General features: G+C 37.4%; 1 protein-coding gene across 1 annotated transcript; it reads left to right on the plus strand.

Annotated features, from left to right (window-relative positions):
* Positions 1-1,197: 1,197 nt before the first annotated feature.
* On the plus strand, positions 1,198-25,258 carry LOC135470506 (mismatch repair endonuclease PMS2-like). Its single transcript, XM_064749492.1, is given in 28 exon segments — positions 1,198-1,316; positions 2,220-2,368; positions 2,954-3,040; positions 3,316-3,418; positions 4,520-4,622; positions 4,935-5,104; positions 5,511-5,589; positions 6,793-6,890; positions 7,578-7,677; positions 8,470-8,554; positions 9,038-9,117; positions 9,381-9,453; positions 9,641-9,689; positions 9,900-9,954; positions 10,589-10,706; positions 12,611-12,742; positions 12,744-13,246; positions 13,708-13,795; positions 14,385-14,478; positions 15,040-15,076; positions 16,127-16,257; positions 16,950-17,050; positions 17,326-17,394; positions 18,178-18,192; positions 18,195-18,214; positions 20,795-20,899; positions 23,089-23,124; positions 23,919-25,258. Coding segments are annotated over 28 exon segments (2,808 nt in total). The 5' UTR covers positions 1,198-1,251; the 3' UTR covers positions 23,982-25,258.
* The last annotated feature ends 518 nt before the right edge of the window (positions 25,259-25,776 follow it).

Raw genomic sequence — 25,776 nt, forward strand, 5'->3', positions numbered from 1 at the left:
CCTGTTGGCTTCCCGTCGGGCCATAGGTTCATCGTCATATGACTGAAAAATTGTTGAGTACGACGTTAAACCCCAAGCACTCACTCACTCACTCGGGCCATAGGTAGGCAGGTCTGCCAGCAACCTGCAGATGGTCAGATGGTCATGGGTTTCCCCCAGGCTCTGCCCTTTCTCTCTTGCCATAATTCTGGCTACTTTTGTATAAGTGAAATACCCGTGAGTACAGCACGAAACACCAATCAAATAAATAAATCAAACTGAAATGGATAATGTAGTATTGTAGTGTTGCCTCGATGGTCATTTGCCTGTCTTAAAAAATTAGCAAATAAACAAATGAAAACAAGCAAAACAATACAACTTAGATGGAAAGCATCTCCTAGACAAGAAGACCGGCCCAGATAGCACAGTCGGTAGAGCATCCGCTTCGGGAGCGGTAGATCGAGTCACACCTAAGGCCGTAAAAGAGGAAGTTGTAACGTCCTTGCTTGGCCTTCAGCATGAAGGGGATAGTGCAATGACTGGTTGACCGTGTCAGTATAATGGCTCGGGTGGGGCAGCTTACTTGCCTTCGGTAAGTCATCTTAGTGAAGCAGCACTAGATAAGAGAGGGGTGGAATGCGTCCTCCAACAAGAAGGCACATTACATACATTCTAAGGATTCCTTCGTCATCATATGGCTGAAAAATTGTTGCGTACGACATTCAAGCATTCACTCACTCTCCTAGACAAGTTTGTGGGTTCAAGTCCAGCACTGGAGAGGGATTCGGTCAGGAAAATTGTCATATAGGTCCACTGTACTCAGTTAGATTTTCTCCCCGTATAAACCAGGTCTAATAATCTGGAGTATAACAAAGAATAAAGACTTCCCGATAAGTGAAGTAGAGCAGAAGAAACTCAATCAAAGAAAAATGGAAAGCATTGGACATTGGAACTACATAACAAAATTCCATCACAGTGGTGGTTAGGTGACGTCCGGCAAATTGTTATCACATTAGGCGCAGTAAACTCTTCTTCGATACAAGATCATCTGGCGATAACTGGGAATATCGTGGAACATGACAAACGCTCGACCCGCACAGAGTTAATGTTGATGATACAGCATTCCACATAACCGCTTCAGGGGGAGGTAACGGTAGTACCGGAAGATACAATGTCATGATTGGTTCATCAATTATCTCCCTTCACACTTTCGCGGGAAAGACGTCAAAATGTATATGGAAATGAAATGAAAGTTTGGACATAACTTGAACAATGGGTGACGATTTATCAGGTGCTTCCGCATCCGTACAAGACGAAGATGGTTCTATCCCTTTACCGTAGGTGACATAGATCTGTTATAAACAAAAAACTTGATAGTTTTGAAAAGTATTACAACAACAACAGGCCCCGTAAAAATAGACCAAACACTGCACGGCATGGTGCAGCAAAAATAACAACCATTTTAAGGTATTCTTTTGCCTTTGACTTGGTTTCTTTCTTCGAATACACTTAGGACTGCAAAAATGTAAAGTCTTCGCTTAAGTAGTGAATCTAAATGGACTCAGTGTGCTATTTTAAAATTATATATAATATGGTCTGTGTATGGGGCCTGCTCTATGTGTTAACTGAGGAGTGTTTTGATGAGTTGGTTGTTGAACAAAGATGCTATCAAATACAGATATGCACATTTGTCTGCCAGCAATCTGCGGATGTTGGTGGGTTTCCCGCAGGCTCTACCTGGTTTCCTCTCGCTACCTCTGTCGTATAAGTGAAATATTCTTGAGTACAGTGCAGTGTAAAAGACCAATCAAATAAATAAATAAAGAAGACAAGGTTTATTTTAGCTTTAAGGGACTAGCCCTTGATGATTATTTCACTTTTTTATATTTTGACTACACATGCATTTTCCAGATTTTCTTTTTCTTCACTTCACACTTATACAGTTCAAAAGCATATGTAAACAGTAGCAAGGTCTACTACAAAACCAGATACCATTTATATGACATATGAATGGTATTTTTGTGGGTTGGCATGTAGTCAGCTGAATTTCACAGATGATATTTAGAAGGTGAGACGTTGATCATTCGGGTAATACCAAAATATACTGAATCTGTATGGCTCTGAAACCAACCAAATCCACAGATTGGCCTAATCGTTATTCAGTTGTTATGCAGTCAGCGCAGCTTGAAGGTTGAAATCTCAGATTTAGTAATCCAACTGAATTCTCTATACACTTTCAGATTATCTGACAATGTACAGGCAGGTTTTATCAAGGCCATTGACCGTGGCTCTGTCCACAAGATATGCTCTGGTCAAGTTGTCCTCACTCTGGCCACAGCTGTCAAGGAGTTGGTGGAGAACAGTATTGATGCTGGAGCTACTTCTGTGGGTAAGACATGCACTGTGAAGTAGAAATTTTTCATACTAGTACTGTGGTCAGCCAAGAGAAGTAACTCTTGCTGTCATGTGCAAAGCATAGGGCACACAGTTGAAGGTCACACTCGATGGTTTATATTGTACTAACATGTAGACCTATTTTTTTTTTAAGGGAAAAACCCCTCACATCATAGGTACTTTGTGTGATTTTTTTTTTTTTTTTTAATAAATGGTTTGCAATGGCAGCCATCTTTGAGATAAATTTGTGTATATTGCCCATTGTATGCCCTTACTAGCCAAGGGCCTCTGCCCAGCTTATTACACCTTACAATTGACACCCAGTGGGCAATACACAAATTTACCTAAAAGATGACTGCCATTGCAAACAGTCTATTAACTGAAACAAACAGCTCTAAAGATCAGTCTGAAAGAGCAATTGGTATGTCATATTTTTGAAATCTTGCCTTTTAACACAAGTCATTCATTTCACGGAGAGCAAGGCTTGACATCAACCTCTTGTGAGATGTCACAGCTGTTACCAGTTTACACCTATCCATCAAAGCTGCAAGTTCATATCTACGTCTGTGAATCTTTACAGAAATCAAGCTGAAGGAATATGGATCTGAGTTGATTGAAGTGATTGACAATGGCAGTGGAGTAGAAGAGAGCAACTTTGAGGGACTCAGTGAGTTCATAACATTTAGTGTAATTCATTTCTGTGCTAAAACAGTGAACCTGTGAAAAAACACTGTTTTAGTTTACACCTGAAGACGTTGAAATATCATCAAATCTATTTGTGTATTCACTACAATTATGGACATGGTATAGCTGTTTTAATAGACAGTATTTGTACATACAAGCCTACATGTAGTTTTTGATGTTCTGTTGGAATCATCTTATGAAGTTTTTGTGAAATATGTCCAGAATAGGTGTTTTACAATTTGTGTTAATATTTGCCAGCACTGAAGCACCATACATCCAAGCTACAGGACTTTTCAGATTTGATTAATGTTGAGACATTTGGATTTCGAGGAGAGGCCTTGAGTTCTTTATGTGCTTTAAGGTGAGTGTAAAATAATGAGGCCTTGTATTGTGCATGTATGCAGCCGGATTACCTTATATGTATGTATGTATGCATGTATATATGTGTGTGTATGTATATGTATGTATGTGTGTATGTACATATGATATGTCTTCTTCTGGCAGAGGCAGTTGGTAGAGCGTCCACTTCGGGAGCAGTAGATGCAGGGTCAGTCCTGCATAGAGTCACAGCTAAGACTTTAAAACAGAAAGTTGCAGCTTCCTCACTGGGTGTTCAGCATTAAGGGGATAGTGCAATGACTGGTTGACCGTGTCAGTATAATGGCTTGGGTGGGGTGGCTTACTTGCCTTTGGTAAGACATTTCAGTGAAGCAGCACTAGATAAAAGAGCGTTGGAAATCCGTCCTGCAACAACTGAAAAATTGTTGAGTACGATGTTAAACTCACTCACTCACTCTTGTGGCAAGGCGATTCCATGCTGCCAAAGTGCTGCCCCTCTGAAGTGTCATGCCAAAGACACCAAACATGACTCCTCGCCAAGTCACAGGTAATGACACCTGGCCAACCAGTCTGTCCTGGGGCAGCAGCAAGTATAATTTTTAAAGTCTTTGGTATGACCCGACCAGGTTTGATCCCGGTTTGTCACCCATCTGCGAGCCGGACGCTCTAACCATTAGTCCACCAAAGCGTTGCAGATTGCCTTGTAGATAGATGCACGGCTTGAAAGTCACATGTCTCTTGTTTCAAACCATGTTGTTGTAGTCCTACCTGGCGAAGATCAATGGTCAGTTGTCTACGTCATACACTCTTTTCCACTATTAATAAACTTTACTGCCGTAAGGCGCAAAAAGTCTTGCATGGCACCAGTCAGTCAGGTATTCAGTAAATAAAACCGTGTATTTAATGTTATTGATTACAGCTCACACAAAGGTTGTTAAGAACTGAATAGTTTGCTGACTTTGGCCTTCGTCACTTAGTAATCCTCAGGTTGGGGTATTTGTTTTGAGTGGTTCTGGAGTGTTCAAGACAATTCAGCTTTATGAATTATTGTATAATAGAAAAGAATAGACAACTGTAAATTGAAGTTTTACCTGTAAATTTGTGATGGTGTATCGGATTTCAGCCAGCTGTCTGTAACGACACGTCACAAGAGTGCATCAGTGGGGCACAAACTGGACTTTGACTATCATGGAAAACTCACCAGTAAATCACCTTGTGCCAGACAAGTATGTGAAATTCATGCCTGAACAATTCGAGCAACAAGTATTAAGATCTCTATTTTTTTGTGTTTATAATAAGCTTCATTTCAACAGGCAACCTGCGGATTTCCACCCACGATGATGCTGTCTCCGTCATATTAATAGAAACATCCTTGACGATGGCATAAAAAACCCAATCAAATCAAATGAAATCATTTCAGCTAATTAAATGTATTTTAATGAAGAGTATGGAGCATGTGTGTTTGAATGTAAAGTTGTGTGAGGATAAATATGATATGTATATGTATGATCAGAAAAGATATTCTCATCTCCTGACAGAATGGCACCACAGTCACTCTACAGAACCTCTTCTCTACTTTACCTGTCCGCCATAAGGAGTTTCAGAGACACCTGAAGAAGGAGTTCTCTAAGATGATACAGGTGTTGAACGCTTACTGCATCATCAGCACAGGTGTGCGGCTTTCCTGCTCAAACCAGAATGGCAAAGGGTAAAAAATCTACAATATTTCAGTGTTATATATTAGATTGATAAGACCTAAAATAGTTTTTGTATTAATTTTTTTGATGTTTTAAAGTTTTATGAAAAAAAGTATAAAGTATCCATACATTTTAAGATTATGAACAGTGTAAGAAAATATGATACTAATATACTTGATATTTAAATCCACTGAAATTGTGTATTTATTCAGTTGTATGACACTTCCATTGAGGTGGATAAGTTCACACCCAGCTGGTTTTGAATAAATAAATTGTGAATCTTGACAGATAACAGTGGCCAATAATGTTGCATATAAACTTAAATGTGGCATATCTCAAAACAAGAAGAAATGCAGTATGATGTGTTTGTATTTATGGCAATGACAAAATCTTAAAATGAAATGAACCTTTCAACAGGAAAAGGAATATTGTGGTCTCCACCAATGGAAACAGTTCCCTGCGGGAAAATGTATCTAATATATTTGGACCTAAACAGGTTTGTTATAGTTTATGGTACAGCCATCACTCTAAATTTATATTATATTATAATAAGGAATATTATGGTCTCCACTAATGGAAACAGTTCCCTCCAGGAAAATGTATCTAATATATTTGGACCTAAACGGGTTTGTTATAGGTTTTAGTACAGCCATCACTCTAAGTTTATATTATATTATAATTAGGAATATTATGGTCTCCACTAATGGAAACAGTTCCCTCCAGGAAAATGTATCTAATATATTTGGACCTAAACGGGTTTGTTATAGGTTTTAGTACAGCCATCACTCTAAGTTTATATTATATTATAATTAGGAATATTATGGTCTCCACTAATGGAAACAGTTCCCTCCAGGAAAATGTATCTAATATATTTGGACCTAAACAGGTTTGTTATAGGTTTTAGTACAGCCATCACTCTAAATTTATATTATATTATAATAAGGAATATTATGGTCTCCACTAATGGAAACAGTTCCCTCCAGGAAAATGTATCTAATATATTTGGACCTAAACGGGTTTGTTATAGGTTTTAGTACAGCCATCACTCTAAGTTTATATTATATTATAATTAGGAATATTATGGTCTCCACTAATGGAAACAGTTCCCTCCAGGAAAATGTATCTAATATATTTGGACCTAAACGGGTTTGTTATAGGTTTTAGTACAGCCATCACTCTAAGTTTATATTATATTATAATTAGGAATATTATGGTCTCCACTAATGGAAACAGTTCCCTCCAGGAAAATGTATCTAATATATTTGGACCTAAACAGGTTTTTTATAGGTTTTAGTACAGCCATCACTCTAAATTTATATTATATTATAATAAGGAATATTATGGTCTCCACTAATGGAAACAGTTCCCTCCAGGAAAATGTATCTAATATATTTGGACCTAAACAGGTTTGTTATAGATTTTGGTACAGCCATCACTCTAAACTTCAGATAATGATGTCTTTTACATGTATGTGGATCTTCATATATAACATTTGTTGCCATTCTTAAGTATCATACGGGCAATAATTAAAATTCACAATTTTACTGAACATCTAAACAGTAAAGCAAGGGAAAATTTTTAACTTAATGCCGAGACATTATCAGGCAATGTAATTTTGTGTCTAGTTTGCATTTTAAGAAGCCTGCTCTAAAGTTTGTATTGTTTTCCTGTATTCCGTACTGTTGTCTTTTGGATTCAGCTTCAAAGCCTTTTAGAATTCCAGCAGATTAAACCAACGGATGACATTTGTGAAGAACTAGGACTGAAAATTCCAGAACAGTTTCATATCATGTACAAGTAAGTGTGTGCAGCCTACATTCAGAAAATATGACAGAATGAATCACTTTTGAAGTGGGTGTTTTAAAATTCCAGTTTTATAAACCTGTATCTTTAGTTTTCAACCAACACTTTGTAATGTTTAACCATGTATGAGTATGTTAAACGATTTTTCCAATGACTAAGTTGAATATTTTGCCTGATTCTGTTGGTCGTTAACTATTTTGAGGTTTGCTTGGAAGGTAGGATGATAGCCTGTTAGCCTAAAATGTAAGTTTCAACACCAGAAGTATTATCATATGACATCTACCTGCCACTATAATGCTCCACTGTAAATGCACTTTTTGAGTGAAATGTTTGGTGATTAACTGGAAATCTTCATGGCAACTTACAGTGTACGTAGCATTGTTTTGCAGAGGTATTCCTTACACTTACTGGTTCCTTCAGATGAAGCAGTGGTCTTGCTAAGCTTGTTGGCCATTGACCATTGCTTCCTCTAATTCAGCTGTCATGGCTGCAGTTTTAAATCAGATGGGGAGGGTTGTTTTCAGCTACAAAAAGTGAGAATTTGATTTACTTGAATATAACTGTAAATTTATTTTTCAAGGTACAATAAAAAGTCTGCTTTATTCTAAATCATTGTATATATTAGTAATTGTAGTCCTTGTACAGAAAGAAATACATCTGCCTGAATACCCATGTTGCCAGGGTGACAGGCTATGTGTCCAGCTGTTGTCATGGCCAGGGAAGGAGCAGTACTGACAGACAGTTCTACTTTATTAACCAGCGTCCGTGTGACCCCACAAAGGTAAGTTTGAGCCGCTGAGTTTGATGTTAGTGCCAAAATAAATTTTCATTACCCTTAAAGTGTAATTCTGTTTCACTGGAAAGTTTCATCTTACACTGCTCCCTAGAATTTACACGAATCGATTTACCACAAATTAACACGATGGTGTGATGTCCCCCATTTTTTTTTTGTACCAGTGTTAAAATGTTCACAGGAAAAAGGGCAAAATTATTGTCACAAGTACGTCTTTAGGCATCATTGTTACGCATTGTCAAGGTGGATTAAAATTTGTTCTTTTCAAAATACAGTATTCCATAAAAAAAGTAAGGAATTCTTGACATAGCCTTTTCATGCAGGTCAAAAGTTCGCCTTTCTAAAAGATAACAGACTCTCAATTCACAGATAAGGCAATGGTAAGTCACTTTAGACGTGATAATGTTCCATTATTTCAAGACTTTATTGCCAGACATGCAATTTTTATAATAGGTATTGCTTTATAAAGCTAGTTAACTCAATCAGCACAAGTACCTGAAATTCTTGTGTACATTTTGTATCATACCATACAACTGTCATCAGTCACGTTCAGAATTCTGCTTATTCCAGCCGTTACAAATTATCTCCCTTGTCAGGATTCGATTTTGCGGTGATTCGATTATAAGACAATATGGATCTTTGAGTCCGGATGAGTGCTTTGAGCGTTTGAATACCAAATGAGGTATTTTCTGTGTTAATGTACTGATAAACAACTAAAACAGCAGCTTCAAATGTTCTGATGAGTGAATTTGCAATTCCTGAAAAGTAGATTTCTTTCAGGTGTCCAAGCTGGTAAATGAGGTTTATCACATGTATAACAGACATCAGTACCCATTTGTGGCCCTTGACATTCAACTCGAGAAAGGTAAATCCCATGGCTTGCTACTGATATTAAATAACAAGCTGTTAAAACTTACCTGGACATGGTTGTGGTGGAAACATGACTGTATTTAATTAAGGCACTACAAGTGAACATGACCTTGCTTTAGACACACTGCATGTTTAATACATAACCATACATTTATGGCTTAATTTATTTATTTATTTGATCCGAATTCTACACTGTACTCAAGAATATTTCGCTTGTTTTTTGGCGGCCAGCAGTGGTGGGAGGAAATTGGGTAGAGCCCGGGGAAAACCCAGGAACATCCAAATGTAGTCCGCAGACCTTCCTCCATACATCTATGGCCAGAGAAGAAGCCACGTATGAGCTGAATTTAAACTAACAATAATCACATTTGTGGGAGACTTCAGGGCGTTGTGTTGTTCAATCAAAAATAACATATGCGTGTGTCAGCTTTACCCAGCATGGCAAAGTGTATGTAACTATAATGGTGTTTTGCTGCAGACCATGTTGATGTGAATGTGACCCCAGACAAGAGGCAGATATTTGTACAGGAGGAGAAGTTGTTGTTGGCCATAATAAAGGTGAGAGGTAATTTGTGTATCAGTGGGATAGTTACATGGAGGGATAAGAAGTGCTGGTGACTATAGGTGTAATGCTGTACACTTTAGTAGTAAAGTCCAGGTGGACGTTCACAATTTGTCTGTGTTCTTTCTTGTCACAGCTCAAAAGTTTGTCCTGCTGGGTTATTTATTTATTTAAGTGTCATTGAATTCCCATACTGAAGAAATTTTCAATTATACGTTGGCTGGAAAACTACACACTCTACACCCCTTCTTTGTTTCAGAGCTCATTAATTAAGATGTTTGAGCCGATTCATTCTATATACCAGGTAAACCCTGTCCCAGCCTCAGCTGGAAGTAAGTATGCAGATGAGTCATGATGACAAATTTTGTAGTTTGTACAAAACAAAACTGACTTCAATTTACTTTCCTTCACCTTTGTAAGTTATTTCTCAGAGTTTCAGAAAAAAAATTTCAGTTCAGTTTATCCTTTATATGCAATTGTGTATATTTGTTGTTAATTATATATCTTTGATATTTTCAGCTATGTTGACCTCGATGTTCAGGAAGGCTGATTCATCTAATGCAGAAGGGTATGTGAATATAGGTGTAGCAATAGAAGGAGAAGGTTTATAGAGAACTACATTCATGAAGTCATTACTAGAGATACATGTAGTCATGTTGGCTGGGTAACACTTGAACAGAGCAAACTGTGTTTAGCCCAAACACATGCTCTACCAACATCATAAATAGTTTGAGTGTATTCGTTAAAAAAAAAATTTTTTCTTGTGATTGTCTTTTAGTGAAATAGATGACAGAAGTGAAGAGGTGGAAAAAACACAACTGAACAGGAGAAAAGTGAGTGGTGAAAATACGATGTGTGTCAGGTGATTAATATTTATGTTACAGTATTCAGCAGTTTACTTTGTGGTGTAAGCCATACTGTTATTCTTGAACCTTTTCACATGGTTGCAGGGTGTTTGTTCAAGAATATTCTGAAAAGATTATTCTGTGTAGACGGATAAAATCATAACTTTTCTGAAGCCCTTTAATTGGCCTACCCAATGGATGTCTCCAAAATCAAATTAAAAAATGTGCATAAATTGCATTGAAAATTAGCCTACCCAACGGATGTCTCCAATATCAAATTAAAAAATGTGCATAAATTGCAATGAAAATTGTTGTCTCATATGTGAAATTAGGGTAGCCATTTATTCATTCGGATTTAACTCATGCTGGTTTGGTCGCATCTTTACGTCATAAGGTTTGGTAGGTACATCGTGAAGAGTTATTAACTCCATGCATTCCGGTTTCCTCTGTAAACACCAAAGTTAATTCATGTGTATACTTTCCAAGAAGGTAAACGTTGCCTTCACATTCCCGATTTTTGTACACATGATGATGCAACATATCCTGACTCACAGCATTATGTTACATGATAATTGTGAAAAAATCATTACGTGAAATGATGGAGAAATATATTTTGTTACAGAGTTCCATTACATCAACACTGGCTAAACTGAAGCGTTCATTCTCTAGCGCCTTCTGCAAAAATGAAGAGACAAGCAATGTTAGCAGTACACCAAGTCCAGAGAAGCAGACGTCTAAACGTGAGTTGTAAGCGATTGTTCTCAAGTTGTAAGCAATTGTTCTCAGAAAGGAGGAAACAGGCAATGTTAGCAGTTCAATTCTGGACTGGATTGTGTGTAAGACATGCAGTGGCGAGGTGAAAGGCCAATTACTGGTCAGATCAGTGGCAGGAATAAGTAGCTAGGTAGCTTGACATATTGTGTTTTAGTAAACCTGGGTAAGCTTGTGTGTCACCATTGAAACCAGTCTGATGCTGAGAGTTCTATTATGTGAAGCCACTGCAGAGGTAGAAATGATTTTTCAAACTGCCTGTCACAGAGACCGGTAGATGTTTTTTTTATACCTGTCACCTACAGGTGTCTATCTGTCCCCATCAGTCTGACTTTTAGAAAGTCTTTAAATTATTCTTTGTTAGCGCTGCCGATTGCCATTGTCACATTTTGCGAACATATGATTTCATTTTGGTGGTATTATATTCAGTCAACATCAACACCTTGGCGAGGGAATATCAGTTTATCTTGTTACAGGAATATTTGGTTTCAGTAGCATTCCCTTGTTATTCAATATTTTGTCGGGACTTCTGCACAGTCAATTATCAAAACGAAACTTACTTGCGGGAGTTTAGTCTGTACTTGTGTACACATGCATTTCCCATTCAAGGGAAACAGCCGAGGAAAAGCATCCAGTCTGTGTGCGTTTAGATATTTGTGTGCCTTGAGTTGCTCCCCTTTACACCTGCAATGCCACACGTGACACTTCCATTTTTGATTGATTCACTGCTCTGTGTTGATTGTTCTCTAGTTCAGGTAGACTGCCACTTGTTGATTCGCTCCATCATAGCTGTGGATCCTTGCATTAAATGATAGTAGCTTCGTGCAGATCTACTTTTGCCGTTGCTATGATAACTGAAGTGCATTCTTCAACGTTGAAGGTACGGTTGATCTCGAAATTGAAAGGGTAAATGCAATAGGTTTGCTAGTTCACTAAATGATGTCCTAACAGTGTCGAAAATGACGAAGTATTGTGATAACATTTTGATTATGGGAGCGGCAAGTGAATATACAAACTTCACAAACATAGATATGCATGGATATTGACTTAAACATGATTGTAAGCTTATTTAGCCTACCTGATGTTGCAACAGATGTATTTTTTTCTGACCTGTCATCGATAAAAATTGCCTGTCGTAGACAGGTAGACCAGCATTATTTTGACCCCTGGACTGAAATATGGAAACTGACTTGACTCGCAATGCAATGAAATGATCTGAAATTATGATGATGTTCATTTTCAGGGAAATTAATAAATAACAACTCATAAGGTGGTGTCACAGACAGAAATAAGTCATGATAAAGTGCCAATAGGGCAGTTTCAGGTTGGAACTCTTTTGTCATCAAAGGTAAAAACAGTCCTGCTGTGCCAGGTGAATGGTGAAAATGTCAGGCAACCTTGTTGAAATGGGTACACTGATCACCTGTCTCAAGATTTTCCAGAGGCACAAATGACACCCCTTTTATTTAGAAGCTTCTCCAGTTAACAAAATGTTCAGATTCTCAGTTTTCTCTTTCATTCGTCAACTCTAAATTACTTTTTATGACAATTTTTACAGACGCCCATCTTATAGTAAATGGGATCAAAAATAGTTGCCTAAGGTCACTTGATAAAGTTGGACTTTTCTACCTTCAACGATAAGAGTTCGAACTCAAAACTCCCCTACTGAAGTCTTCTCATGATCTTGTAAATTGCTTGGGGCTTTAGAAATACATGTACATTAAGTTTTCCTGTTCTCATTGTAAGGCATAGGAAGCTCTTGTATTTAGTCTGCTTTCATCCTTGTTGAAATCACTGGTGTATCAATCTATAACATTACTTTTGACCATTGTTTTAATGGTTTTTAATGTGTGTTTTTACTTGTACCTTGCAGAGAGACGCCTGGATGGTTTCTTGAGCGTGTCCAGAAGCCCTGGGCTAGGGAGCAGTGTGAGCAGTTCCCCTCAGTCAGACAGAAGTGGTGATGTAGGGGACAGACTTACACCAGATGAGTCCGGGGTTCTCGAGTTCCCAGGACCTAGTCAGTGGAGAATCTCAGGCCTCTAACACTAGTCCTGTCATATGTCAGGCAAATGCTGAACTCGCTGTAGTACTGATTGCAGAGTCAGAAGGGACTGAATGTACTGTACCTGCATACAGAATCATAAAGGAAACTGAAAGGTTGAAGAAATCAGACATTTCAGTAGAACATGTGGCTGTAAATGCTGATGAATTATCATGTGAGGAGCACAAGATGGCACCTGTGAACAGTTTTACATCTGCTGACGGAACACCAAGGAAGCTTCAAAACCCATCGTTAACTGTGACGGGTCAAGTCAAGATGGATGAGACATCATCGGACAACCCATGTCAAAGTAAAGATGTTTTCTTTCATAGAAGCTCCTCAAATACTGAAGACTTACGACAAAGGGAGGTAGTGAATAATGACACACCAGGCTCTTCCAGAAATTCTTCAGCGCTCAAGGGGAAAAATGACACAGAAGATGTAACTCGGACTTTACTGAAATATGTAAGTTTATTAATTTGATGTGTACATTTTTCTTTCAATGTATTAGCTTGTAGACTGACAGTAAGGAGAAAAACTATGACAGATGCACACACACTGTTAGCATAAAAGTAGTTTGACCAACAAGATCTTTATGGAAATAAAATACCAGGGTTTGGAAGGAAGAATACCAGGGTTTGGAAGAAGTGATTTTAAGGGGAGGCAACCCATGTTCCGCAACACTGTTAGAAAGACACATTCTTCAGTTTTTATAAGAAATGTCAAGATTTTCATACATAGCCACTGCTGAGTTTATATTTCCCTTCATTTATGGTGAAATGCATGATTTAGTGGCTCTTTTGGCTCTTGATTAAATGCCATTCATATATGTGATAATTTTCATGTTACAAACTTTGTTTGATTGTTGATACAAAGTACTTAACATTGTTAACATTGTATTTATATTACTTGTGAACTAATTGCAGGATGATGAAGACAAGGTTCACAAAAGAGAGGTCAGAATAGCCTTTTCCATGCAGATGCTTTATGACAGATCATCCCAGAAGGGTAAAGGTAGGATAAAGTAGCAAGACTTCAACTGAATATGTTTTCAGGAATATATGTCAACACCTCTACATGTTAGGGCAGCTAACTAAGCTTACAGAACTTAGGCCAGATACGAATTCAGGTGTTTTCTTCAGTTGGTCCAGTTTCTGCAGTTTTGATGCAATTTGGTGAGTAGGTTCACTTTGTGTAACCCCAGAAAAATTTTGAAAACTGGCAAGGTTTTTTCACAAGATTTGCATATTTACTCAAACCTGAGACTTGAAAAAATGGTACTTGCTGCTGCCTCGCTTGGAGCTCGGCACTGAGAGGTTAGAGCAAGGAAACAGGACTGGTTGGCTCAGTATGTGTATAATGTGACTTGGTGGGGTGTTCTGTCTGGTGTCTTCTGCGTGATACTTCAGTGGAGGCAGCACTTTGGCGGCATGGACTCGCCCTGTCACAAGAAGACTCAGTATATTTGCGCACACCTAATGATGACTCCTTGTCATATGGCAGAAAAATTGTTAAGTACGACATTAAACGCCAACTGTTCATTCATTCATTCTAGGTGCTTATATTTAGTGCCAAACTTAAGAATAATTACCTGTGATTGCAGGGAAGACAAATGAGCAGTTTTGTAGGATTTTTAGAGCCAAGATATCCCCAACTGATAACCAGTCAGCTGAAGAAGAGCTTGAGAGAGAGATTAAGTGAGTAATACAAGAATAAAACTGAAGCCAATAAGTTAATTATATCAATTATTACATTACAAATTTACATTACTCACAATTTCTTCATTAATTTTTGTATTTGACATAAGATTTCATCTGTGATTAAGTTATTCATTTTGTCTAATCCTGAGGGGTCTTTTCGTCTCAGAACGCTGCTGTATGGCTTGTTTAGTAGGTAGGATGATATCCTACTCACAAAAAGTTTCAACACCAAACGTAAAACTTTGACTTTTACTTGCCTCTAAAACTGCCCCATTTTGGTCAGATTTATACAGGTGGGTTAAATTCAGTACACTGCCTCTCAACTTGATAAGCAAGTTCACAACATTAGTGTAGCTCAAAGTGGTTGATGGATCATTAATTGGCTAATCTCATGTTATGTAGTCATTTTAGTTCCAAGGACTAAAATTACATTTGTGCAGCTTTTGGTCTTGTTATTTGTATAGCGTATATAGTATAGGCAGTTTTGTGTTTAATTAATGAGTTTTGGAAACTAGATCTTTATTTTATGTATGCATGTACCCAACGTTTCCTTTGTAGAAAAGAGATGTTTGCTGAAATGGAAATTCTGGGACAGGTATTTTCATCTTATTTATTTTATTCATATACTTTAAATAAATTATTGATTCTGCAGAAGTTGAATAATTTATTAATCATCAAGTTTCAACCAGATTATTTTTATGATTAAGAAGTTAAACTTGAAAGAAGCGGTCATTCTTTAACAGCGTTCACACATCGCTGCTCTTCTGAAACATGTTACACCATTGCATGTTATGCAAGACTAAAACCAACAATACACAACTAACAGACCATTTGTAGCTATCAGACCATGCTCTTTTGAAAGTCACTTGGTTTTCTGATATGACTACATCGTGACATAATCAGTATTGGCACTCTGGCAGCATCCTGCGGATGGTCATGGGTTTCCCCTGGGCTCTGCTCATTTTCCTCCCACCATAATGCTAGCCGCCTTCATATAAGTGAAATATTCTTGAATACGGCGTAAAACACCAGTCAGATAAATAAATAAACAGTCAGTATTGGCCAATGAAAATTGAATGAAAGGCCATTGTGAAAGAGTGCATTTGTCAACCACCACACTGGAGTGTCACCCACTAAACTCAAAATCTTAATAATTTACAGGGAAGTTGATGTTTTTTTACAAGAAATTCAGGGTCAAACAACTCTGCACCTTTCAGGAAAGACAGTGTCTATACAGTATAATTCACAGATAATTTTGTATGCCAAAGATCGGAGCAGGTAAATCAGTGTGCTTGCTGGCTCAGTTAATGGAAGCATAACAGCAACAATGGTCAGACTGGATCAGGCCACCCTTCAAAAATTCTTTGTTTCTCCTAACCTGACTATCAGAAAAGAATAGGGTAGCTCAGTAGGATTTTTTTTCTCTTGTTAATGAAAATGATTTCAACAAAATTAACATGGAGAGAGAAAAACTCTTCCAAAATCCGCATAAAAACTTCAGACTATGTCCTATTTTTTGTAGGGTGTGTTGTGGTAAGCCCTGTGAAAATATAATTACAATGGCCGTAAATGTTAAATAGCCACTTGTCTTTTCCAACAGAGGAGAAGAATACAAGCCTACAAGTTCCTGTGTTTTGTGTTACAGTTTAACCTGGGTTTCATCATAGCCAGGCTGAAGGATGACCTCTTCATCATAGACCAGCATGCCACAGATGAGAAGTACAACTTTGAGATGTTACAGAGGAATACAGTGATCCAGAGTCAGAGGCTCATACAGTATGTTGTTATGTTACTCCTGCTGTGGTGTAGACTGTCTCAGTCAAAAAATGGGTATAGTGATATTATGGGTCATGGGTTCAAAATCAGATTGGGCTGTTTCCTCTTGGCTCTGGTTGATTTCTTACGAACTGCCATCATGGATGTAACCTAAAAAAAGGGTTTATCGAGAACTTTATTTAAATAGTCAGTTTTGTAATCGGTAACTCTTGTAAATAATGCAGCTCTTTTCCTGCTCTTGGTCATTTGCAAAGCTATTAAAGTCTGGTCTCACACAATATGTCTAAGTTTGAATTGTATATGTCATCAGTCGCAGAAGGTGAAAGGAAAGAATAACTTAACTGATACCTGCATCTCACTACTGGAGTATTATGCTGTGTAAGGTCACGAGTATTCTTTCCAGTATTAAACTTTGCTATCAAACTAATCATAATCGATTGCTCCAATTACTGGGAGCCTCTGTGGTCCAGCTATTGTTATGATATAATAGTGTGCCAGCATGGCACAATGTTCCAGGAGCCTCTCAGCTCACGCTGGCGTTTTCACCTGTCATAGGTGGAAAGGTCTGTCAGCAACCTATTCTGCCTGTTCCCCCCACCAATATTGCTGGCCGCCATGATATAAGTGAATTATTCACGAGTACTGCAAAAACACCAGTGAAATAAAGAAATAAATCCTCCTCAATTTGACAGGCCTCTACCTCTGGAGCTGACGGCTAGTAATGAGATCATTCTGATGGATAACATAGAGATCTTCAAGAAGAACGGATTTGACTTCAGCGTTGATGAAAATGGTAGGGAATCGAGGACAGTTTTGTTGCAACAGTCATTACTTGTAAAATGACAAAGGCTAAATGACTGTCAAGGGGACTCTGCACTCAACTAATCTGACACTTAGTTTAGTCCCCGTCCACCCTTCCAGGCTCATTTATAGGTTATATTTTAAAACGGCTTCTAAACCTGCACCTAATTTGATACCTAATCTCATCACCATCCACCTCACCTAGCCTGGAACTCATTTCACTGAAAGTTTTGAGAACAGACTATTATCTTTTTTATCTATTGCCAGCAAACCCCACCCAGCGAATCAAGCTAATATCAACACCTGTCAGTAAGAACTGGACATTTGGAAAAGAAGGTAAGCCAGAAGTACTGGAACTGCACATTCAGTTTTACCCACATGTCCATGCTATGATGACCTAGTGATTAGAGCGTCTACATGTAGGTTGTAAGGGGGAATGGTTTCGATCCCGAGTCAGGTGTCACTGACCATAAACGGATAGACCAAGCTCTAGTTTGTCTCATGTCACTGTATTGTGACAGGGGTGTGGTGTCAGATCTGGTGTATCTAGCATTTATCAGCTTGGGACCAACAGATGACAGGATTGTCTTTACATGACAGTAATTATGTTGTAACTGAGCCTGAATCTCATTTAGCTTTACACATTTTCATGTCAGAACACGGATTCTGATGTCGGTGTTACAGTATATCAGTTTCTACTATAAAGTTCTGTCTTTATTGTGATGCCATAATGATGAGCTGGGAGACGAACGTTTGAGGTCAGCAACATGGCTTCAAGGTCCCTGACAGGTCCTCATTACTCTAAATGCACAATACTGTTTTCAGGAGAACAATATTGTTGTAGTTTTGTTACATCTCAGAATGAAAAGAACTTTCATGTTCTGCCATGACAACAACTTAATTTTGTAAAAATAGTTCATGAACCTTTTTGTGTCTGAAAAGGCATTGCGTGATGTGTGTCATGATTTATGATGATTTGATATAGGAGATAAGTCCTACATTGCCTGGGTTTATCTACTGCCTTTTATAAGTCTAGATGGAATGAAGTCTTTGTAGTGTATTGGGGTCTTTAGTTTGGACATATCCCTTAGCTGATGATGATGATCTTTAATGTTACAGATATAGAGGAGATGCTGTCATGCTCAGTGAATCACCAGTGAGTGCAACAGATTGTCTGCAGTGGCTTCAGTTTTTTTTTGTTTTATCACATGGGATTGTTCCCATGTGTTCCATGTGTTTGCTATTAAGGCCACTTAACTTAATCTTTGATATAAATGTGGACTGGGACTTGTTTCAGAAGGTATTGTGGGCTTGCAGTCTGCATTTGATAATCTATTAAATAATTTGGCCCTGCTGGATGTGGCTTTGTCAGGAGGTTTGTCCCAGGTGCCTGGCGACAGGTGATTTACTCTGGGCATCTCTGAAAACACCTGGCTTTTGTATTATAGGTGAAATAAATAAATTATACTCTTTTTGTATTAAGTGCCACTGAATTATTTTGATGATTACATGTGTGTACATTTTATAGCCAGCCTGAATGATGGTATCCAATCACTAACATTTTAGTGGGAACTCAGGTCATGCATGAATTCTTTTTCTGTCAGATATCTTTCTGCCAGCAACCTGCAGACTGTCATGGGTTTCCCCTGGCTCTGCCTGGTTTGCTCCCACTACTGTACCTGCTTTCTTTGAATAAGTGAAATCTTCTTGAGTGCAGCGTAAGACACCAATCAACTAAATAAATAAGTTCTGTCAAATATATAGTACCGATGCATAATGTAATTGTTGTTAGGCACTTAAATTCTGGAGTCTTTTTCCACTTCATATTAAAGCTTATTGCAGACGATTAAAAAGTGTAGAACAGTGATCACCATGTATACAGTGTTCCTGTTCAGTGTATCTGAGACAGGGACATAAAAAATTTGTACCTGTTGTACTGTTCATAGCGTCTTATATTACCATATGTGTACCTCTATGTTATACTCTTCATAGCGTCTTATATTACCATATGTGTACCTGTATGTTATACTCTTCATAGCGTCTTATATTACCATATGTGTACCTGTATGTTATACTCTTCATAGCGTCTTATATTACCATATGTGGACCTGTATGTTATACTCTTCATAGTGTCTTATATTACTATATGTGTACCTGTATGTTATACTCTTTATAGCGTCTTATATTACCATATGTGTACCTGTATGTTATACTCTTCATAGTGTCTTATATTACTATATGTGTACCTGTATGTTATACTCTTTATAGCGTCTTATATTACCATATGTGTACCTGTATTTTATACTCTTCATAGTGTCTTATATTACTATATGTGTACCTGTATGTTATACTCTTTATAGCGTCTTATATTACCATATGTGTACCTGTATGTTATACTCTTCATAGCGTCTTATATTACCATATGTGTACCTGTATGTTATACTCTTTATAGCGTCTTATATTACCATATGTGTACCTGTATGTTATACTCTTCATAGTGTCTTATATTACCATATGTGTACCTGTATGTTATACTCTTCATAGCGTCTTATATTACCATATGTGTACCTGTATGTTATACTCTTCATAGTGTCTTATATTACTATATGTGTACCTGTATGTTATACTCTTCATAGTGTCTTATATTACCATATGTGTACCTGTATGTTATACTCTTTATAGCGTCTTATATTACCATATGTGTACCTTTATGTTATACTCTTCATAGCGTCTTATATTACCATATGTGTACCTGTATGTTATACTCTTCATAGCGTCTTATATTACTATATGTGTACCTGTATGTTATACTCTTCATAGTGTCTTATATTACCATATGTGTACCTGTATGTTATACTCTTTATAGCGTCTTATATTACTATATGTGTACCTGTATGTTATACTCTTCATAGCGTCTTATATTACCATATGTGGACCTGTATGTTATACTCTTCATAGTGTCCTTATATTACTATATGTGTACCTGTATGTTATACTCTTTATAGTGTCTTATATTACTATATGTGTACCTGTATGTTATACTCTTTATAGTGTCTTATATTACCATATGTGGACCTGTATGTTATACTCTTCATAGTGTCTTATATTACTATATGTGTACCTGTATGTTATACTCTTCATAGTGTCTTATATTACTATATGTGTACCTGTATGTTATACTCTTCATAGCGTCTTATATTACCATATGTGGACCTGTATGTTATACTCTTCATAGTGTCTTATATTACTATATGTGTACCTGTATGTTATACTCTTTATAGCGTCTTATATTACCATATGTGTACCTGTATGTTATACTCTTCATAGCGTCTTATATTACCATATGTGTACCTGTATATTATACTCTTCATAGTGTCTTATATTACCATATGTGTACCTGTATGTTATACTCTTCATAGCGTCTTATATTACTATATGTGTACCTGTATGTTATACTCTTCATAGTGTCTTATATTACCATATGTGTACCTGTATGTTATACTCTTCATAGCGTCTTATATTACCATATGTGTACCTGTATGTTATACTCTTCATAGTGTCTTATATTACTATGTGTACCTGTATGTTATACTCTTTATAGCGTCTTATATTACCATATGTGTACGGTACCTGTATGTTATACTGTTCACAGCGTCTTATATTACCATATGTGTACCTGTATGTTATACTCTTCATAGTGTCTTATATTACCATATGTGTACCTGTGTTGTTTCAGGGTGTATCATGTCGCCCGTCCCGGGTGAGGCAAATGTTTGCGTCCAGATCCTGTAGGAAGGCTGTCATGATAGGCACAGCTCTAGATATGGCAGAGATGAGAAAAGTATGAGTTTTATATCTGGAATTTTATTCTAATAATATAAGCACATTTGACTCAGCAATAAGGTGAAGCTTTTTAGCTTGTCTGCACAAAGTACAGGAACACTATTGTAAATGTTAAGGTTGGTACTTTAAAAAGTACTACTGGTAATGAGCTGAGGTTTTGCCTAGTACATGTATCCTCCACCCATAGATTTGACTACCCTCTGATCATGAAGTTAAAAAGACAGATGTTCTTCATAACAAACCACAAATCACGATAGATAAAAGTCAAGTGAAGATGTTTACAAGTTGCAGTACCAGCTCACATAGGTCCCATTCCTGTTTATTTGGATGTGCATGTACATGATATGAACAAGGCCCCCCCCCCCCCCAAACACACCAGTTTTGCTCTACAAACAGCCTGAAGTGCCCAGATATGGCAGTTGCAATCTGTTTAGATATATACAGTTTTATTGATATGAATCCGAGAGTTGCTTGTTGAAAGCTGCACAGAGAGAAAAGAATAAGCTTGTCTGAGGCCAGAAAAAGTAATTGTTGTCTACAATTAAAGGGGATCAAAGGTTTTGCTGACTGCCTTGTGTGCTCACACCATATGTTATGTAACAGGACAGAGATGTCTGACAGACATGTTGATGTGACATTCAACCCTTCTCTACCAGTCTAGTGGATAAACTCCTGGAGAAAGGTCAGAGTAGTATTTCCCTCATGGGTTGAGTTGTGGTTTGATGGTGGCTGTCAATGAAAGACACGTGAGCTTGTGTATTTTCATAGACAACAAAGCTCATTCTTACGCTCAAAGTTTAGCAGGAAAGCTTTGTCATATGATTTCCCAGTACATGTATAAAAGAACAAGAAGGTAGTGTAACATTTTGTAGCAAATCACGGTCGTTTTGCCATGGAGATTTGCCTTCAGTAGTCTTTTGGAAAATGCGAATATAACATGGATTTTGAGTCATGTTGCTCATCGATGGAAGTGAAAATGACAACGTCTGGTTTTGAACTCTGTCCTCCAATGCAGGTAATTAGGTGTGAGTTATGACATATTGGTGAAAACATTTCCAGGGTTAATCTGTGTCGGATCAAGAGGAAGGAGACGTATGTGTATCGCATTAACACAACCCATTATAGGTAATACATGAACACACGGTTTTGTTTGTTAGTTACCTGGTGAAAGGTACTCGTTACTCCCCACCTTGATTGCCATTCAAGAACCAACCTAATACCTGTAAATGAGTGTGTGTAGAGTTTTGTGCACCTGCGTGTAGTGTGGCGTTTGCAGGTAAACATCTTTAGTTACTTCGCCCTGGGTGTGGGAGTTATCTTCCAGCTGTGAGCTAAGCTTTGTCACTACACGCAGTGAGTAATTAAACTGAAGGCATTTCAAGTACATGTATGACATCAGTGAAGATATACACATACTATAAATATCCCAGCACAAATGTGTTTCATTACATCTTATTCTGTATATATCTTTTTGTTTTTCAGTAAATTTGTCATATTTATTGAAAGAATGAATGATCATGGCTAAATGCCACGTCACCAATATTTTCATTTTTTGTTGAATAAGTTTATTACATGAAGTAAACAAACCCAAGACAAATGCTCCACAACTTGATTTCTTTTAACAGTCAGTGAAATGAGTTTATTCAAAAGAAATATGAAAATTGAATTTAAATATTAAATAGTTTAAATATTTATGACCTATTTCATCTATTGGTTGTCTATGAGCTCAGTATTTTCAGTTAAACCTATGGGTAATGCTGTAATGGATAATGATAACTGATAAGTGGATTTCTGATCCGTGGGCGTATCCATTTGTATGTCCTTATTCATACGGTATACTATTGTCTGTTTGGTATACTCAGCTTGAAGTAATCACTCTGAATTACATATCCACATACGTAGTGCTTTTGTTTCGATTTTCAAATTGATATGTGGATGTCTCCGGGATATCGACATGTACATGTATGTGTGTGTTTATATTACCTCAGTAATTGCATCGGTAGCTCTGTGTATTCTCCCTGGTGTTGTGTTGGTTGAGAATTCAGACCAGATGCCCCGGCATTGTTCTACAGGAACATGTAATAACAATGGAGGGTTGCCACTTGCAGTGCTGTAATGTTTACCACGTGGGTTGGGTAGGTTGTGCTGACATGCTGTAGAGCCTTGGCTATCTCTTCCTGCTTTCAGCTGGTGAACCACATGGGAGAGATTGAGCAGCCCTGGGTGAGTTAGAGGCCACTTCTGATGAAGACAGCTAACACACATTGCTGTAATAACATTAGAGAAACTTGCCCTGAGAAGGAAATAAAAACAGGATGTATCTTTTTAGTACTTTTAAATGACACTGATTAATGGTAATGCTATTAGGCATCTTATGAATGCAACTTTACAAATTTGCCAAATCTAAGCGTTGTCTTTAGATAATAGATTAATATACCAAGTCTTTACCTATCAGTCAGCAATGTGGTCATAGAGTAGAGTTCAGCTCTTCCTATTTTGCCTGCAACTTTAGATCTGTCAGGTACCTGCTGAAGGGCATTGGTTTTACTCCTTACACCTACATTGCTCTTATTGTTCTTACCCGCTATAGTAAACCTGACTGGAGTAATTAAAGTGAGCAATTCCTGAGTATGACATTCAACACCATTGAAATAAATAAAAAAGTACATATATCAGCCATTTTCAAAGTGATAAGTAAATAGACATGTATTTAGCACCATCACCAATTTCATATTTTTTTTCTTCAGATGCATTTAGAAAAAATTTCATCAGAAAGCCTTGATGGGTTTACTTATATGCAGTGAGGTTATACTTTCAAATTTTCGTGTTAGAATTATAAAGTTCTAATGGCTATGTTTAAAATCAGTAATCTTAAAACCTCACAGATAATCTGCAGATACAAAAAATACTAACTTTCAGTAATTATGTGACCTTTTATTTTCTCCAAAGATCTTTTCCAAAGGCCACTGGTGTTTGAATCTCAGTTAACACTAACTAATGTATGTGATCACTTTCAGAACTGCCCACATGGACGACCCACCATGAGGCATCTTATCAACCTACGCATGATCCAGAGATGAAATCTTACAGCCATCATCGGGAGAGGAACATTATCGCATTGCATAACAATGGAATTATGCACTGGAACATTCTTCAAATATGTCAGTGTACATTTAATTGTGGGCAAGAGACTGCAGTTGATGATCAGAAATAGTCATTTTGATATCATTCTGTATAATCGTGGAATGACATGGGGTACAGAGGAAATACTTAGCCAGCAATGAGTGCCAGTCCAATTATGATGTATAACTACATGCTTTATTTTGTATACTGGATTATCGCCCTCTAGAAACAAACAGAAAAGTCGATGAAAAGTGTAAAAAGGTGCCAGTTTTAGCCTGTGGCAAACATTGATAACGCTAAGTGGGAAAATGTTGTGCCTTAATTGCTGCTAAGATGGAACATGTGATCAGAAGAAAAAAACTGGATCAGATATCTGTATGAAGTTGAACAAAGTTTGGGTTGGAAATAATCCTCTTTCCTGGGACGGTCTCAGCTTCAGAGACAAAGACTTTTCTGACGGATAAAAATAATGCTGAAGTAGAAAATTTCTTCTTGCTTTAGAATTATGCTAAAAGAGCAAATGATCTGTAAACAACCCAGACACCTTTACGCTAGGCTAGCTCCAGAAGTCAAGTAGTATTAACAAGTGTTGTTTGTGCGGACAGATTAACTTTTCCAGGTGGCATGTACCTATACCAGCATCTTACTGAAGAAGTTCCTCTCTTCACAATTAAATTCTAAGGGTGAATTTAGGGAAACAGATACTATTTCACAGTACAAGACATTTATACATTTCCTTGAGCCATTGCAAGGTGAACAAAACCTTCCTTGCTGTAGGAGGCTAACATTTCACTCTTGCTAGGAGGAATAAAACGAGCAAGGCGAACAATCGTGGCTGTTGCCAAAAATGAAAATGTTAATTGGACTTTTTTTGTGTTCTAGGATGAACAAAGCCGTCTAGGTTTCAGAAAGGTGATCTTAAATCTTCTTTACAGAATGATTGACACCCTTACAAACATCTTTAATTTTCCTTCAATGTACAAATCCAAACTATTAGACCCAGAATGACAAAAGTATTCAGGTGTCAGATCCCATGAGACAAATCTCTATTGTACAAGTGAATCAGGTAGTTAATATTAGTACAAAGAGGGCCAAGTGCCGTGTGAAGTTTAACCTTAACCCACTACCATCAGTTTTTTTACCTTTTTACAGTGGACGAAATCATGTTTTTAATAAATTATGTGATATTTAAATTATGCATCGTTCACCAGATAAACAATTAAGTTTGATTACATTTTTTGTGTTTTGTCTTGATATTTATACCTGCCAAAGGAACTTTCTGCTAACTTCTTACCGCTGTTATACGAAGCAGTCTCCACATCCGCCTGGTGTAACTCGGGGAAACATATATATGCTTATGCTAGGCGATGTCTGCGCATTGATGTAGATGACATAATCTTTACATCACTTTGCTTGTTGAATACCAATGTTGCTTTCTTGCGCATGTAGATTATAACATATGCACATGTATGAAACTGTGAAATTATCGCACAAAGCGACAATTCTCTATGACGCAACTGGTAATCACGTGCACAGTTTTCGATGTAAGAGTCACGTTTCGTACAAACAGAAGTATAATTGCAATATTAAATCAGACTGACAACTTACATATGGCTATATACGTATATTAATGTACGGTTTGACGAATCTGTAGTTGGATAGACTTTGTTGGTCACGTACTTCGATTTCAAAGGCATGGAGACTCTACGCTGATTGGCTGACAATGGACATTTGGTCAGGCATAAATACAAT

Source organism: Liolophura sinensis, chromosome 1 (genome assembly GCF_032854445.1).
Source record: "Liolophura sinensis isolate JHLJ2023 chromosome 1, CUHK_Ljap_v2, whole genome shotgun sequence".
Classification (NCBI taxonomy): Eukaryota; Metazoa; Mollusca; class Polyplacophora; order Chitonida; family Chitonidae; genus Liolophura; species Liolophura sinensis.